The following is an 18,951-nucleotide window of genomic DNA, read 5'->3' on the forward strand; positions in this document are numbered from 1 at the left end:
CAAACAGCAGGTCCTGGATGGAGGAGAGAGAGGAAGAAACCATGGGAGAGATGGGTGGTATTTCTGACACCGATAGTGATGAAACAGTAATTGAGGGCTCAGTGGCTGAGAGTGCCCTGGAAGAAGAAGAATTCTATGCTGAAAGGTGACCAAATAGATGCACGCAACAGGTCCACGGAAAACTTGCTCTTCAATTGACAGGGTAGACTATGCTTGTTTTAAAGAAAGGTGCAAACGGGTGCATGGCCCCCTTCCGAACAGGCAGAATAATGCACTTTCAATCCACTTTCAGTGCACTTTGCAGCTGTGTAAAATAATAGCTGTATCCACTTGAAAACAATAGTGAAAGTGGATTGAAAGTGCATTATTCTGCATGTGCAGAAGGGGCCTATAACTTGTGGTTCCATACTGAGAATAGAAACCACTGGATTATGTTGATCATCTGTGGGGAGACGCTGGCTCCAGTGTTGGTGGCTGGGCGGATAAAGGGCAAGGAGAGCAGAGCCTTTTTGGCCTTAAAACTTTTAATGGCTGGAGGAGTGTTCTATACCAGAGTGGTGCAGCAAGGAATCACTTTGCCTCTTAATAAGAAGACGGTTCAAAACATAAAATGTTAAAATGCTCACAAAATGACCCAGGATGGAAATGTGTTCTTGCTGTTGATATCACAGACCCATATCACAGCCATACTTCATAATAAGTGGGTTTGTTGGAGGAAAAACTGCATTTTTTTTCTAGCTAGTCCCCCAGAATCACTGCACTGGGATCCTCCAACACCACCTCTGAGCTCAGGCAGGAAAGCTCCCAGGCCATGGGGTGAGCGGTACACCAGCAGCAATCCCAACTTATCTCCCTGCAGTGGCGTACACTATTGGGGTCACACCCCTAATGTAACATACTTCCTATGGCTAGTTCCTATAAATACCTCAGCTGTCACATTCTTAAGTTTTTTATCTGCTGTCAAAGCCAGTCCTATGAACAGTAATTCAGTAGTCTTAACTTGGGTGTTACAAAAGCATGTGCAAAAGTAACTAGGGCGTAAATACATACTTAATACTTGTGTTGGTAATTGAAGTCAGTAATAAGGTTTGTGGTTTATATTTTTAGGTTATCTTTAATTGATAGAGATGTGGAATCAACAACACATAGTAATTTTGCTACAGAACTGAAGAACATAAACAGAGGTAAGAGTTGTTCCTCATCAGATGGCATCTTTTGGTTTAGGATAGTTATTCCATGAATATGAAATTTGATTTGAAATATAAAAATTACTTCTTATGTCTTAAAATTGACTCGTATGTGATCTAGCACTCCCAGAACTAGTCATGACTAACAAGACAATGTTTCATTCTATAATTAATGGCTTCAGCTACAAGTGAAAAGCTTATGCCTGTTTTTTTTTAAAGCAGGAGTCTGTTTCTATGTAAAGGAAATGTAGTCTGTTTCTATGTAAAGGAAATGTCTTGCGTGCAAAAGGGCCTAGTGTCAGACCCAGCATTTCCGGTTAAAAGGAAGAGCTAGACTGCATCTGCACGTTGTTGGATATTGCACTATAACAGTCATTCATCATTGGGTTTTCCTGTGTGGAAGAAAATGTCTAATTGCAAATGATGGCTACAGTGCAACATTAGCACAGTATCCAATGGTATATGGATGCAGTCCTGCTGCTAGCTGGAATGGAGAATACTAAGGTTGCTGGACCAAATATTTAAATCAATATGCTTTCTATGTTTTGGTGCTGTGTGGTTTCCGGGCTGTATGGTCGTGTTCTAGCTAGAACACGGCCATACAGCCCATACAGCCCAGAAACCACACAGCACCCAAGTGATTCCGGCCGTGAAAGCCTTCGACAATACTTTCTATGTTTGTTTGTTTTTTTGCCTACAAGTTGCAGTTGACTTACTGCACCCTGTAGGGTTTTCAAGGAGAGACCGTTAGAGGTTGTTTCCATTATGTGGTGACCCTTGTATATCTTGGTGGATCCCATCAAATACAAACCAGAGGTGATCCTGCTTGACTTTTGAAGAATCTTTTTTAACAAATAAATTCATGTGGTGTTTTTAGTAGTTTGGCCATATTTGTAGTCATTTTCATTAATATCTTTGTCTGTGGTTATAGAAGAACCATCGGCAGAGAGTCACCTTATTTGTAAAAAGAGCACTTACACAGAAATGCTGAAATATCCAGAGGAAATTATTTCGGTAGGTACATGTTCAGCTTTAGTGTTTTAACTGATTTAGCTGTAAATAATATCTGAAAAACTTGAGAGGAAGAGCAACTTTTGGTTTGTAGTTTCTGGAAACTCATTTGTCAGCATGATTTTGGTCTTTATTAAGTATTACATATTTCAGAGAATAGTTGAACACCTAGGAACAGCTTTGCCATCATGAGGAGATCTAGTTTCCTTCATAAAGTGGTTATTATTTTTCTACACATTTTCAATGGCTGACTAACTAAAGTAGCATTGCTGCAGGTGTAAAAGTTATTTCCAGGTTTACTCTTTTAAATCTTGTAGCAAATGTATTATCTGGCAGTAAAATGATCGTGGCTTATTCTAGCTGAAGTTAAGTGGTTAACTAACACACAGTCAATTCATCTCTTTAAATAATACACAGCAGACATTAATATTAACAATTTATGGTGTTTTTGCAATAGTAACAATTTCTGTCATCGAAGACCTAGTCTTGGGTCAAAACCTAGTCTTGTTCAAAAGCTGATACTGTGGCTGAAAGTGGAACAATTATTTCATCTTTAATATCTCTATGGCATCATTCTCCCAACTTTATTAAGCCCATTTGGAATTTTGAGAGCAGGTAGTGGGTGCTGTATCAAAATGGCTGCCATGATGGTTGGGCCAATCACAAAAAGTAGCATGTGTGGAGTCAGCTACAAGATTTTCAAAACTTAGTATTACTTTATATTTAATTTAGTTTTATATAAGCATAACAGTTGAAGCAGCTTTATAACTGTGGGCTGCTTTCCAACAGTACCATTGCTTGTTTTGAAACCTAACTTGTGAAGCATTTTCTTTTTTCTCCTGCTCTGGAAAATTCTGGTTGCAAAACAAACCTTAGCTTGACACCAGATAACTTTCTGGGTGACCCCAAAATGAACCTGGGTCAGTTTGCAAGCTGCAGAGATATTAGCTGCATCAGTGTCGTAGGTATAGATTTTTTATGAGGTGGCCTCGGTGGGCAGGGCCATGCCCCCACCTGCCCCTGGGGGCGTGGCCACGCCTCCCCAAGCCCTGCCCCCAGCCTCAGTGCTTATAAAAGAGCTCTCTGAGGCTGGGGATGGCAGACTCCCCCTCCCCGCTCCCCACCCCACTGGCTGGGCTCTTAGCTGGCAGTCCCTTCTGCCCTCCCCTCCGGGCAGAGGCGTAGCTAGGAAAAATGGAGCCTGGTAGAAAATCTGAGTTTTGCAGCCCCCACCCCCCCCATGGGTGGCCGCTGTGATCCTGGAATCCACCCCCAAACAACATCACTTTCAATGGTGTTTAAACTAGGGAACCCAGATTCTCTTTTTAAATCCACCTTAAAGGGAGAATCTGGGGTCCCCTGTTAAAACAACATTGAAAGTGATGCTGTTTTGGGGTGGATTATCCCCCACCCTGAAACAGCATCACTTTCAATGTTTAAACTGGGGACCTCAGATTCTCCCTTTAAATCCATGCCGAAGGGGGTGGATTTAAAAGGAGAATCTGGGGAAATTTGGGGGGTGCCTGCTGTCAGGGGTGCAATTGTTAAGCTAGCAGCACCAAACTTTTAGGATATCTTTAGAAGACTCTCCTGATGATACCACCCAGCTGGAGTTTGCTTTAGGGAGTCCAAAGTTATGGACCCTCAAATATGTAGCCCCCATCTCCTATCAGCTCCCATTGGAAACAATGGGGGCTGGGGGCATCCCCTTTGAGAGTCCATAAGTTTGGACCCTGTGAACCAAACCTCACCAAACTTGGGTGGTATCATCAGGAGACTCTCCCAAAAAAATCCCTGAAATTTTGATGCTGCTAGCCTAAAAGCTGCGCCCCCTCCCACAGGCCAAAAACTGAAAGAACACTAAAAATACAAAAAAACCCACAAATGGAGCGGAGCTTGGGACATGTAATTGGGGTGTGTGTGAACCTGGGAACCCCCCCCCCCCCTTACCTACATCTTTGAGCTGCAGCAATTTAGCTAAGTGCTATAAAGTCAAAATGGCTCCTTCCAGATAAGATGTTTAAATACAAATTTGCAAGTTACAAAATCTTTAAAACATCATAGTATTGCTGTGATAACAGCTGCATAGAAATACATGTAGATAAATTAAGCATATAAGTTGATAACTGAAGTTTTCCACCTGGAGTGAGGGTAGAGTGCCAACCTCCACATGGGGCTGGAGATTTTCTGGGATTCCAGCTGATCTCCAAGTGGCAGAGATCAGAGGCAGCCCAATCCAAAAAGCGGGCGGTAATAGAGTGGCAGCTGGGGAATCTGCCACGGTGCTGCCTCTGAAGAGGCAATCTGTGATGTGGGAGCCAAGGGAGAAAGAGAAACTCCTCTCTCTTCCAGCAAATCCCATAAAAGGAAATGACTTAAGCCACACTTTTGGGTGGCTTAAGTCTTCACCACTGAGGGCAGTGTTCCCAGTTCAGAATTCTTCTGGGAGTTGACTAGAATCAGCTCTGTCGTGGGAACACCCTAGGAATGAACCCCTGCACGCTGGCACAACCTCCTGCGAAGCAGAAGCAATGGCATGGGTGGGAAACCATATATAGCAGTTAATGATAGAACAGTAGCTTTGATGGACTGAAAAGCTATGGTTTATTTTCACCAGTCAGATTTTAATTAATCCATCCACCATCAAGTAAATCCGGTCCTTCCCAACCAGCATTACTTTGTTCTTATTCAGCTTTTTCTGCTTGATTGTAGCCACTTGACCACAGCCTCAAAACCCTGCTCCAGAATTGCAGATGTATTTGGAAGCTTAGATATTGACATATGGAAATGAATCACATCCATGTATTGAAGATGTTCAGTCTCAAAGCTCTGTATGATATAATTCAGCATCTTTATGTAAATATTGAGCAGAATAGGGCCCTGTAGCACTCTACAGGATAAATCCAAACCCCTTGATGATGATGAGGAACATTTTTCTTCCAGCAATATTCAGAGGATGAAAAGGAAGAATCTCAGTCTATACTACAGTAAGTGAAATGAAATCCTGAAAATATAAATAAGCTATAATGTTAATGTCTAATAGTTCCATACTAAGAAGAATTACACATTTCTAAAACAATTGGCTTTACTGGACTTAGAAGGGTATACCTCAGTTCAGGATAGTTTCAAAGGGTAGCTGTGTTGGTCTTCTGTAGAACAGTTAAATTCGAATCCTGCAGCACCTTAGAGACCAACAAGATCTTTGAGGTATAAGCATTCAAGAAGTAAAGCTGCCTTTGAAAGATACTATACGATGAAGGGAACTTTGGCTGTCAACAGCTTATACCCTGAAAATCTGTTTGGGGTTAGGCTCTAAATTCCTACCTGTTTATCAGTTGGATGCAGCATTCCATTGAGTGCTGGCAGCATTCTGTTGAGTGTTGTGGCAAAAAGAAAATCCTAACATACTGCTGAAACAGAAAAAGAGAACTCATTGCAATTCCCAGCACTGTAATGCTTTTTTGTTAGTGGGTTTGTAGTGCACCATCGAAGTCAGTGTTAGCAATTTGCTCTTCCCCACTGCCTCTTTGCTGCTACCGCCTCCTTTCCTTCTGCTGTTGACAATAAACATGCCTGGCACTGCTTTCATCTTAAGGACCATGCTTCATTCCTGACTATGCATGCCTGTTTTCTAGCTTGGATGAGCTATCCAGATCAGGGCTACAGACCACTTTATCTCCAACAGGAGTATGAGCAGAGGCAGCAGCAGCAATTGAATTAGCTCACTTGAGAAAAAGACAAGGTGATACAAGAGTATTCATATGTGTAAAAAGAAATAAGGCAATTTACAAACGCTTATAGTATAGGTCAGGGGTAGGGAACCTGCGGCTCTCCAGATGTTCAGGAACTACAATTCCCATCAGCCCCTACCAGCATGGCCAATTGGCCATGCTGACAGAGGCTGATGGGAATTGTAGTTCCTGAACAGCTGGAGAGCCGCAGGTTCCCTACCCCTGGTATAGGTTAAGAAGTCTAATCCTTTTTTAGTTACATATGAAGCCAGAAAAAAACTGTTAGGATTTGCAAATGTCTGTCACAATTCAGACACGAAGGGGTTAACTATGTGCATGTTAATTAGTTACTGAAGTCAGAGTTTTATGGCCAGTTCATTGGTTCAGCTATTGGTCAGCTAACGCCCCCCCTTGAATATGTGAGACAAGTTATGTAGACAGATGTTGTAAAGTAAAGTATGTTTCTTTGTCTCACACTCATGAGGACCACTCTCTAGCATCATGCCACATTGTTGAGATCACCCCAAGAGGTAAATCTCTGCCTTGCTAGATAGGCACCATGTAGGACCACATGGTGCTGAGCTGTGTAACAAAGTTGAATTAGGATAGAAAGCTGTTCTTTATTTTCTTCCATGTAAACCCTTCCTATTAGTAAGTAAACTCATTTATATAAAACCAGCAATTGTCTCATGGTCTCTTATTCCCCTAAATATTAAGTTAAATAGCCCAACAGAAACTTTTTATTTTCAGAATTCATTGGACGTGATTGCAATCTCATTTTGAAGTAGATTCTTGATTTTTACCAAGAACCTACAGTTCTATTTTAAGTCTTTTCTTAAACTTTAAGTGTTGTTAGATAAAGAACAACACTTAAAGTTTAAGAAAAAACGTAAAATAGAACTGTTTTACTGTCATTTACTTAAAAAAAATTTCAGTGCACAAATATATCCTATCATGATAAAAATAAAATAAATAGGTATTCATGTAGTTAATGGAAAGGTTGCCTGTTTGAAAAGTTTCAGTTTGTGTCTTCCTGTATTGAAGTGGAGAAACGTGGTCAACTTTGCCATCCCAACAACATTTTATTCTTTGCCAATCAATCTTTTAATTAAGGATCATTAGGGCATAGTTATTTGCCGGCAATAAAAATCTTTCCTGTGATAATTAAGATCTATTACTTCATAGCAATCATTTTGTATTGCTCTATATTTTGAAATCAGCAATATTCACCAGTAGTGCACACATGTGACTTACTATATACAACACAGTTTCCCCCAAAAAAGTTGCATTATAACATCTTCAGCACTTAACATTACCCTATTTTATTCAGCTGGTTTGGAGTTAGAAGCCAGCATTACAGTTTGTGCCCTGATCACTGTATAAATTCTTGAGATAATAGGTATGTAGAGGTATGAAAGTGCCATATGCACAAACATCTAATATCACAGTATATGCAAGGAATAGCCTTAATGGATGAGATCAAAGCATGATCTGTTTCAGTGCTCTGTTTCTAACAGTGGACAACTAGATTAGGGGTCTGCAACCTGCGGCTCTCCAGATGTTCATGGACTACAATTCCCATCAGCCCCTGCCACCATGGCCAATTGGAGACCCCTGAACTAGATGTTCCCATGAAAACCTGAAGTGGTAATGCAGGGAATTGCTGTTTTATCCCATTTTCTTCTGAAACAGTTGGGAGAGAGGTAGGCTTATAACTATTTAAAATAATTTGACAGACGGAATACTGAATAATTAACATTTTTTGCTCCCCTTTTGTTGGGGAGAGAGTAATTTGATTTTCTAAATCAATCTATTCCCTTCAGATTGCACTAGCACGGTAGATTGTTTCTGATAAAGAACTGGTGTAGGAGCAAGGGCCTGTAGTATTTTTTAATTAAAGATATGAATAGGCAAAATCATTTTACTATAAACATTTTCTACATCGTAATTCTTTTAAAAAACCCTAGCCTGTGTCTTTTAGGGAATCCCATTATTTTCATGTTTTTTTGTGAGCCAATTGTGAGCCAATTTTTGTGAATGCTTGTCAAAGTGTCTGAGTAAGACAGATATTAAAATCAGGCCCAGATTGCCTAAAGAATGCAGCATTCTTGAATTTGTAAACTCTTTGATTACTGTTTATTTTGCTTGTTTCAGAGTTGGGCTAATCTGTCCAGTCATCTCTACAGATGTTTGCCAGTCTGATTGTCCATCAGCTGCTACTGAACACAGTAGGGATAGGCATTTTATTTGTGTGCTTATATATTAGGTAGTAACTCTTTCAATTCCTATACACTTCATGGAAAATTGAATCTAGGTATTTACATATGTACTATAGATCTATGTTACACTCTGTGCCATAACTCCATAACAGCAAGGGCTTTTAAAATTGAGAACTGGTAACTTGTAGATCATGGCAGTAGATCACTATAATGTTATTACAATTGGCTTTTTCTGTAAATCATAAAGTCATCTAATGGGGGGGGGGGCAGAATGACAGCTATGGAGATCAATGCAAAGAAAATGATACTATTCTGGATAGGACTGCAAAAATGTACACTTTCTTGTTCCCATGGAACTCAAAGGCTGCACTCTTAAAATAAAAGTCATACCAAGTAAGTTTTGGGAAAGATTGCAGTAAAGCAAGGGGAAATGCAAAAACAGAATAATTAGGGGACAGTGTTGTGTGGATGAAAACAGTGCTGCAGTAAGGAAGGTACAGTGGAGCAAACAATCCCTGTAGAAGCAGCCTGGGTAATCTGCAAGTGGCTCCAAGGGACTAAGGGTGGACCATGTGGCAGTTGCCAGATTTCAGTTTCATTGTATTCCTAAATTTAAAATATATTATTAATCTTTTCAATACTATAATTATTTTAATATTTTTTTCATTTATTGCGCCCCCCCCCCCCCCGGTCCCTGGTCCAGCTGCAACAATTCTGAATCCGGCACTGGAAAAAACTCCATGGTTATTTTGCTTAATGGTTAATCCAGGGCTGCCTGTCGCCGTCTCTGTCCATCCCCTGTTGCTGTCTCTTCCCGTCCCCGTCATTTTCACCCCTTCTGCTGTTTCTCTCCCTTCTCTCTCTTTCCCCTATGGGTGCTTGCCCTGAATTTGCTGCCCCACTGCACTGGCGTCCGAGCAGGATGGTAGTGCAATTTCAATGCTTGCCCCAGATGCCATTTTCTGCAGCTATGCCCCTGGACCATGCACACTATCATGTCTAGTCTGGCTATAAGTCATCCTTTCCCTCTATCCCAGGCAGCACTCCTAACATCTGTAAACCGCACATCATTACAAAACACATTTTACGTTCGTTTGCCAAAAGATTATTTCCTTGAATTCTTCGTCAACAAACCTGTTGATAACTTCAGTAAATGATGCCCTCAGCATTAATGATGTATAAAATAATGTGTAAAAATTTACAAATTCCCTTTACTGTTGTTACAGGTATAGATTTGAAGATGGCTGGATTTCTGGAGACATCAGAGAAAAATGTAGGCCTGCTACCATTTTCCTGTTTGTAAATTATTCACTTTAATTACATATTATGGAGCATTTTTTTCTCTGAAAAGATAAAAACACACGTTTTCCTGAAAAGATCATAGCTTTCTGATAGAATGTCTGGCTCTAGTGATTCTTTAGTTTCTCTTTAATTAATCATACGCAGAAGACGGAATTCAGTGGAGGCCTCTGAGGGTTCTTTAAATGAAGACCTCCTCACCTGTCTCTTTCAGACCTTGACCCTGAGCACTCTTCCATGTGGATTATTCCAAGAACCTGACGTCTGTCAACATCTTCCAAGAAGAGAAACATCGTTCTTCCTAGTAACATTAGATAAAAGTTTTAACAGGGACCCGTCACAGGAGAGAACTCCTCCTCCTCTCCAGCTGATTCAGGGCCCTGCCCAAACAGGAGGAACAGGCTGCTATTTCCATGCTGTCTTTGCCCAATGGATTGTGACCCATCTACCTCTCTGTAGATTATAAGGTCTCTTATGAGTAAGGTCCCACCTTTCAACTTTTGGCTCCACCCTGTACCTCCAACTGTACTGACTCGCTTAAGGCCCCTTCTGGGCTCAGCAACACATGATGATGTGGTTGCCTGGTGACATAAACTGAGTAGAGAGGATGTCATTCCTTGGCCGAGGCTTTAGGCAGCCATAGCAGCTTTTCATCTTCATGTTTTTAGAGTATTTTTCAAAAGCAGCAATCTGGCTTTTGCTATCCCCTCCGTTCAGAAATAATCCCCCCTCCTGTTTTCCCAAAGAATGTGAGAGAAAGAGTTACTATGGAGCCGAGGTGCCCCAAGGTCAGTGACAGATAGAGAAAAAGCCACCTGGCTTCCTGCTCCCCACAGACCAACAGAAACATCCCGTTTCCCATGGCAGTGAGAGTGTCAGGGGTAAGCCCAGTTATCTATGTAGAGTGTGAAGCCATAAAAAAGAGATCAGTTCCTTGTTTTAAGTGCAGTCACCTAGTAATCTCTTGGGATTTTTACACTGGCATGGTACCTGAAAGGAAGGAGGTTGTCATGAAACCCATCTGCAAGATGACTTATACAGTATCATGTCTATGTAATCTTTGAAAATAAACTGAAGCAGTTTGCCATAGCATCTTTTCCATCCCAGTCTGGTTCAGTTATGCATATCTCAATACAACATTCACAAAATGAAGGCCACAGCCCTGTTTGTTTCTATCACCAGAATTTCCCCCCAAATTTCCATTTATTTTATTTATATTAATTTATGTTATTTATAATTCACCTTTATACATGGTGAGTCAGTTCAAACAACAAAATGGGACATTCAGTAACTGATGCATTAGGAGATTAGATGTTTGAAACTACCAGAAAGGAATGGAAGCATAGTCGAGGTATTAACGCAGTAGATAAAGCAGTACAGAAATTACATAATAGGATCCTACTTACAATACGCTATATACAGCAGTTTAGACCACAAGTCCCAATAATTTACCCAAGTAAGTTTGTGAACCATTTTGTACGGAATCTCCTTATTATCTGCACAGAAAATCCCTCTTGAATGGTTTAGTTTGGGGTGGGACCGCTCCCTCCACTTCGGTTCTTTTCTTGTCTCAAGGGAAAGTGCAGCTAGCTAGGTTGCCTTGCTGTTGCCTTAGTATTATTGATTCATTCCTATTTTTTCTACGTTTCTGATCTGTTGTCTTCACTCTCTTTAAAGATCTTAACTTGCCCTTGCTGACTCTTGCTGCATTCTATTCTTTACACTGCCTTCAAGCTCTGTGGCTTGCTGAGGAGGAGGTCTGTGGCTGGAGGAAAGAGAGAAAGAGCTACATTTTAAAAGACTGCCTCATCAGGAGTCTTAGTCATGCAGCAGAGCCCAGGGCAAAATGTATTTCTGTCAGAGGAAGATGTAGACACACCATTGATGGCAGAACAAACATTCAGCCTGACAGGCCACCTTCTGAGGCTGCCTCGGTCATGATTGAAGGGATATGTGCCGTTTTGCCTCCAGCAGCCAAAAAGCACTTGGCGCTAATGTACCAGTGTCTGGGCCCCATCCACACCCACCTGACTTTTACTCCTTCATAAGGGAGACCCTGAGGGAGGAGGTGAAATTGCTGATCCAGCAAGGAATTCCTGAACTGGAATCTAGTGCACAAAGCCGTGCCTCCTCAGCTTCCCCCAAAAGAGATCACAGTCCCAGGAGGGAGACTGCTGGGGGTGGGGAGGGGGAAGCAGCATGTTTATCTCCAGCACTCCACCAAACTTGGTAAAATCAGTATTTTCCTACAAATGCACTTCTGAGCAGGTGGAGTATGCTGTATCCTCTCTCTCTCTTCTTTCAGCACCTGATATTACATTCAGTTACCACCTACTCCCACACTAATCGCTACCTGAATTCTTCCAGATGGTGCAGCATTACTTGTTCTGTCATCCTGTTTTCTCAAATGTCATTGACTGATTGTTACATGGTTTTATTGCTCTTTTTATTATGTTTAATTTTGTTGCTTTTTATTTTTTATTTTAGAAAAGCCCCCCCCCCAAAAAAGATCTTATGTTCTGTAATGTATTTTTTATTCTCTTTCAGTAAGCCCCTTCAAGCATTTCTATGGACAATGTGTCAAATAATTATGCTTAGTTAATATCTTTAACTTTTGGATAAAACAGGGTGCCAATGTCAAAAGGTTGTAACTAAACATAAATATCCTGAAAAACCTATAGTAAGTGCTACTTTAAATACTACCTAGTGCATACATTTTATATATTTATATTAACATCATTTTTAGGTTCTGCAGATATTACATGGGGATGTTCCTTTAGAAACGTGTTCTGGTACAGATACAGTAAAAGTAGGAGGAGATTCGATACCAAGATGTTTGGAGATATCAGACATTTTTCAGAGTATCACAATGACTAACAAGGAGGATACGATTGAAAAAAATCTGTCTCCTGAAATACGAATATGTAATATAACTAAAGGCAGAAGAATGGCTGAAATGTCTGACGTTAAAGATGTGAGAGAGGCACTTGGTGATTTTGACTCCCAAATTATGAGCCCTGTGGTGGTGGATATGCTGGAATACTGGAATGATACTCATTACATGGATGCTTCTGTAAATGAGGAAAGCTGTGCCCGGCCAGTAGAGCTCACAGATCTAAACTGCTTGACAGAATCTTTTGCAGTTTGTGGTGACCAAGCAATGGAAGAAGAAAGTGTACACAGCCCTGGAAAGAAACTGTTGGTGCCAGACCAAAGAGATGATTGCACACAAATAACAGACACAAATTTCAAGCCCACGTTTCATTTGGATATACATGAAGAAACAGAAATTTCGTTGGTAACCAAGTTATCATGTAATTCAGAGCAGCAGGTGTATATGATTTAAACTTTAAATTTATATTGACATTTTAATGTTTCTCTTAAACCATGGGCCGATTTTCTTCTTAGCTGCATTACTTTGTTGACAGTATTCCCAGGTCAACAATGTCTATTTTAATTATTGTTTCTTATTATTGTTTAAATGTATATAATGTCCTATGAGATATCACCTACTCTATTGGGGTAAGCATATTGGCCTCTTTCCTATTCTTTTCTAAACTTTGAAATATCTGCATATAAATATCTGTGTATAAATCCATTGTCATTGTAGCATTAAAGGAACCCTAAAAAGTTTCACAATAGAAATTTCACAATAGAAATCAATTATGCTTATGCATATTTGCATATGTATTTCTGGAATTAGTCTCTCTGTATGAGGGCTTTGTCTTCTTTTGTGCAAGTACTGGTATATAAGCTAATTGCAAAACAGATGTTTTGCAAACAGTTTGTGAAATTGACACTGCAGATAGAAGCAATTATAATATTAGGACTGGGGCTAGGATTATCACTGTTCCTATCATATCTCCGTATATGTTTGTTTAAATTTTGGGTGGTGAATATCTCTAAAGCTCAGGTAAGGGATATTATATACTTTTTAAATCTATATGCATATTGACAGGCTTCAAAAACATCCCAGTTAAAAGTCAAATCTGACACCCAGTATTAACCCAGGCAAAAGGACCTGTTAGCTCTTTGGAAGAATTTCTGCCAGTAGACAGCTTGTTACTCAAAATAGTGGGGGAATTAGCATGGGCAGACTTAGCGTACCAAGAGACCAGATAAAAACAAGAGTTGGATTTATATCCCCCTTTCTCTCCTGTAAGGAGACTCAAACTCCTTTCCCTTCTCCCCCACAACAAACACCCTGTGAGGTAGGTGGGGCTGTGAGAGAGTTCCAAAGAACTGTGACTTGCCCAAGGTCACCCAGCTGGCGTGTGTGGGAGTGTACAGGCTAATCTGAATTCTCCAGGTAAGCCTCCACAGCTCAAGCGGCAGAGTGAGGAATCAAACCCAGTTCCTCCAGATTAGAGTGTACTTGCTCTTAACCACTGTGCCACCAATGTCCTCGAGATGTTTGTCACCAAAGTTTATGGAGATGGGTTTCTGCAAGAAATTCACAGGAAATGAGAGTAAAGGTTTAACAGTTTTGATTTAAAAGGTACAAATAATAAATGTGCATGCACACAAATCAAAACGGCAGAGAATCCACACAATTCTAGGATATAGACAGTGTTGAGGGGAATGATTTGGAAAATGAGAAATTTTGAGGGAATAAAGGTGACAGTTACCTGATCTAGAAGAGGATTGGTCCAATGAGCAGAGTTCAGCAACCCGTGCTGAGCTCCGGTAGAAGAAAGGCAAGTTGTTGGGAACAGTATTAGCCAGACAGAATGATGTCCAGGGAAATACTGAATTGAACTGTATGACTAGACCAAAGCCAATCCAGGAAATGTTGAACACTGAGTGCTGATCAAGTGGGCTAGTTATAAGGAGAAACAGGCCCTCAGATTATGCTAAGTAACCCTAATCCCCTTCCGGAGGGAAGCCAAGAGAAGGACACTTAATTTAAATGTTGGACACTTTAAGTTTAGCGGTGGATAGTTAAATTTAATGGTTTGTCACTTGGCTTAATATTTTGAGCGAGGGAGTGCCTGGAGGTAGTTAGCTTTTTAGGGTGAAGCTGATTTAATCCCAACTTCGAGACGATGCCAAATGCAGATGAGGTGGTCTTTGGAGGAGTTAGAAACTAGAATATGAGATCAGTATTTTGGAAGATGTCTGGCAGGAACTCTTGGTTAAATCCTTTTTAGTATATCATTTGTCTCATGGGACGTGTGAGTCAGGACAGGAGTTGGGAAGTGGCTAGGTAGGGTGAAAGCTATTGTCTTTTCCTAATCTCTTTAGAAAGAGGTGAGGCACGTTATTTTGCAAGGCTGATGGTGGTGAGGGCTAGCCCAGGCAGGTTTTTCTGTCCTCACGGGTGACATTTGAACTAATGCAGAGGATGGCATTCCAACTTGGCACTGCATTCCTAGGCCATGCTACAAGATTGGCAGGATGGGTAGGAGCATGACTTTGAAAGCAGAGCCTCCACCCACCCACCGTGGGTTTGTCTGCTAACAAGCTTTGCTTCTGTTTTATCCAGTATGATACTGTGAGAGTGACCCAGGCCACTCCAATACTTTTTTGAACATATTCAGGTCCCATTTATCTGAATGGGTCATTGCGTGTCTGTCAATTGCTAGCATTTGTTTCTTTAACCAAACAGAAGGCCAAATGAGTACTGTGCAGGAAGACTAACCTGCAGCTGTATATATGGTGAGGAGGCCTGCAGGTAACCAAACTGTGAAATGGCTTCTATAGCTTCTGCCTCTGCAGCCTGCAGAGTGGTGTTGGATGGTCACAAAATAACCATCTTGTCATTCGGGACTGAAGATTACCCTGCTTGTCACTGTCGCTTCCAGCAGTGAATCAAATTGAAATTTTTGTTTGTTTAAATTCAGAGGGAGGCTTTCCTCAAACTTGCTTTGCGTTCAGACAGGTCTTGTGATTCAGCCATGCAGGACTGGGGCTGCTTGCTGCTCAGTTTTAAATTCTACTCTTCTGGTTGCTAATCCACATGGCAACACAAGGGTTAGAACCTGACCACCTAGGGAATTCAGATTAGCCTGTGCACTCCAACACACGCCAGCTGAGTGACTTCGGGCTAGTCACAGTTCTTCTGAGCTCTCTCAGCCCCTCCTACCTCACAGGGTGTTTGTTGTGAGAGGGGAAGGGAAAGGAATTTGTAAGCCCCTTTGAGTCTCCTATAAATCCAACTCTTCTTCTTCTCTTCTAGATTTTTTCCTGAAGTTAGACATTTTATGAGGGAGTGCGTCATTTGAGTTATCATTTTAGAACTTCTGATTGCTTTAATGCTTGAGGCACCAAACTAAGTCTAATTCTTGCTTTGTGGAGTTTGCACATGGTTGCCTGGGATTCTAGCTTGCCATTTTGCTGGGTCAAAGTGTTTCCCATGCTCATTTGTGAACTAGCAGATTGAATTGTAAAGGGGCGTATTGGGTTAGGGCAGGGAGTGTTTCTGAACATGACCTGATAAGAACCAGGTGCAATCAATCTTAACAATTTTCTTTTGTAATTGCTTTCTGACAGCTTGACTGTGACCCACATAACTACAAATTAGTCCTTTCAGAACATCAGAGCATCAGACCAGCTGTTTTAAATGAAATCAGTTCATCTGAACAAACTATCCAAGAGACTTCATGTGCTTTAAGGAAATCAGCCAGGAAAAGAGGAACCTTTATTCCTGATGGTTCATATGCTACTGTGGATAGTTACAGATTTCTGGAAGGATTGTATCAGAAGAAACAAAGGCATAAGGCTCAGAAAAAACTTCCCTCTAAGAATTCTGAGTATGATATCTGATTTGATTATGTCTAATTTGATTGTGGCTAATGGAAATAATTTGATTATGGTTAAATAAAAGATAGCCTTAACAAAAGATAACCAGAAATAAAGATGACATTGAAAATAATTTGTCATATATAAAACATGTTTTGAAAAGTACCATTCCTATAATGCCATGATAGGGTGGTTTTTTTGGTTTTTGCTAATTATGATTTGTTGATTTCTTTTCACCATTATCATTTATTTGATACTTATCTGAGAAACAGTTGATAATTTTTAGCAAAATTTCTATGTGGTTCTTCCCTTGCAGTTGATCCGGAAGCTAAAATTGATCCAACGTGCGGTGGCACGGCTTTTCTCGGGGGGAGGGGGATACTATGTAGGACCACATCTCCCCTGTTCTGCGCTGCCTGCACTGGCTCCCAATTGAATACCGAATCACCTTCAAGGTATTAGTGCTTACCTTTAAGGCACTCCACGGCCTGAGGCCTTCATACCTTAGGGACTGTCTCTCCCCTTATGTCCCTACTTGGCCTCTGCGCTCGGCAGAGGCCAATTTGCTGGTGGTACCTGGCCCCTCTATGATGTGGCTGACCTCCACCTGGGCCAGGACCTTCAGTGCCTTGGCCCCGGCCTGGTGGAACACTCTACCTCTGACCATCTGGGTCCTGCAGGTCCTGGAGCATCTGCAGGGCCTGTAAAACAGAGTTGTTACCCCGGGTCATTGGTGGAGAGAGCCACTGATGTATGTGTGCCATTCCGTATATTGTGGGGGGTTATGGTTCATGGTTTTTTGACAGCTCCAAGGAAACAGAGTTGTTTGCAATCTGAGAATTTGTTTTTAACCATATGATTTGTTTTGCAGGTTTTTATGATGATATGGTTCTGTTTTACCCTGTTTCTCCGAAAATAAGACATCCCCTGAGAGTAAGATGTAGTAGAGGTTTTGCTGAAGTGCTAAATATAAAACATCCCCCGAAAGTAAGACGTAGCAAAGTTTTTGTTTGGAAGCATGCCCGTCGAACAGAACACCAGAGCATGCAGCTGTGGAACGGAAAAATAAGACATCCCCTGAAAATAAGACATAGCGCATCTTTGGGAGCAAAAATTAATATAAGACACTGTCTTATTTTCGGAGAAACACGGTAGCTGTAACCTTGATTGTACACCGCCCAGAGGCCTTTGTGGGTGGGCGGTCTATTAAATAGAAAGTTTGTTTAATAATTAATTAATTAATTAATTAATTAATTAATTAATTAATTAATTAATTAATATCTTTCAAGTAAAGAAAATATTAATAGTTTGCAGATTATGAACAGTGCAGTCCTGAGCAGAGTCACCCCTCAGTGACTATAGAAGTGTGTAATTCTGTTTAGGAGTGTACTGTAAGTAGTCCCAGTTTTTATTTGAAATGTTAACTCACAGAAACTTGATCCTATTGTTTTTGGGTGGAGAAAATTATTTTGGTAATTTTCAACATTCTGTCTGCAGAAGACGTGAACCTGGCCTTAAAGATAAAGGGTATCAGAGTTCACAGTCAAGAGCAACATCCTCCTGTGGTTCATTGTCATATATGAATGGCAGAGTTGAGCAAATGAGGAAAAGCCAGAGGAGTGCCAAGAAAAAACGTAAGTGGAGTTTATAACTAGCTGTTCATAACTTTTCTCTTGTTAGTTCACTTTGGGGGAGTGCCTCCATTCCTGTGACCATTTACAGCTTTAACTCGAAGTATACATCTAACCTTTAGAACTACTGTTCTTTGGGAAATAATTGCATCTGTAAGAATCGTCAGGGCAAGAGGATACTTGAGCTAGCGCTAAACTGAGGATAGATACAAGGGACAAGTTTTGACTTTTGCAGTTTGCAACACTAGCCCCCTCGTATCCAAAAGCCAAACTCTAGTCACACTTGAAGCTGAATCCCAGTACATGCTTCCTAGTGGACTGCAATAGTCAAATGGTTTCATGGGGTCATTTCAGTTGCAAAGATGGCACCCAAGTGTGGGGGTAAGACTGAATCCCTGCCTCCTCACATTCAGTGGTCCCATTCTGAATTAAGCATACACATACCTGCTGTATTCACTTGCATACAATTTAAAATGCCAAACATCAAGTTTTCAGCATGAGAAATACAAGTGGAAACATAACATGAAGCAGTTTTGATATTCATGTCTACTGTTGTCTTTTTCTTTCTTCCTTTTTGTTTTGGGTATTATAAACATGCAGGTATCAGAACTTGAGTCACTGTAAATTAAGGGAACAACTTTGCAAACTGCCATTCACTTGAAAGGGGCTTCTATGATGTTGATTTTTGATGCTGTTGATTTTTATACCCTGCTGAAGATTGTGTAAGGTTTTGTGCACTGATTTTTTTGGTTATGGTTTTTTACAGATATGGTATGATACAGCAGTAAAAAAGAAAGTGTTGAAAGAAATATATTTTATTCATTTTGTTATTTTTAAAATATATGACTCACATTATCAGGAATCATAGCCATTAAAACAATAGGAATTTCATAATATGGGAATAACATTCAGTAAAGACCCGGTTTTTACAAACATGTTTTTGACATCCTTTCTTCTCTTATACAATTTTTAATTTATTCATGAAAGCATAACCTTTATCCACTATACCCAAGCTGTGAAGAGCTCCAAATCCTCATAACAAGCACTTAAGCTAACAGTGAGTTTTAATATGTAAACTGCAAAACATAGCAAAGTATATCAGGATTAGACTCATATGTTCTCCATACATGTT

At 40.6% G+C, this 18,951-nt stretch overlaps 1 protein-coding gene across 2 annotated transcripts; it reads left to right on the forward strand.

Annotated features, from left to right (window-relative positions):
- On the forward strand, nt 1-16,241 carry LOC125436847 (ankyrin repeat domain-containing protein 31-like). Of its 2 annotated transcripts, none has more exons than XM_048504179.1 (8): nt 1-145; nt 1,108-1,184; nt 2,119-2,201; nt 5,142-5,185; nt 8,084-8,157; nt 9,375-9,421; nt 12,194-12,778; nt 15,940-16,241. In XM_048504179.1, exons 1-8 carry the CDS (start codon nt 18-20, stop codon nt 16,210-16,212), a joined length of 1,311 nt encoding a protein of 436 aa, XP_048360136.1. In that variant the 5' UTR covers nt 1-17; the 3' UTR covers nt 16,213-16,241. The 2 variants fall into 2 exon arrangements, with proteins under 2 accessions (XP_048360136.1, XP_048360137.1); XM_048504180.1 differs by having other exon boundaries at nt 126-202.
- Nucleotides 16,242-18,951: the final 2,710 nt, after the last annotated feature.

This window comes from Sphaerodactylus townsendi, linkage group LG07 (genome assembly GCF_021028975.2).
Source record: "Sphaerodactylus townsendi isolate TG3544 linkage group LG07, MPM_Stown_v2.3, whole genome shotgun sequence".
Lineage (NCBI taxonomy): Eukaryota > Metazoa > Chordata > Lepidosauria > Squamata > Sphaerodactylidae > Sphaerodactylus > Sphaerodactylus townsendi.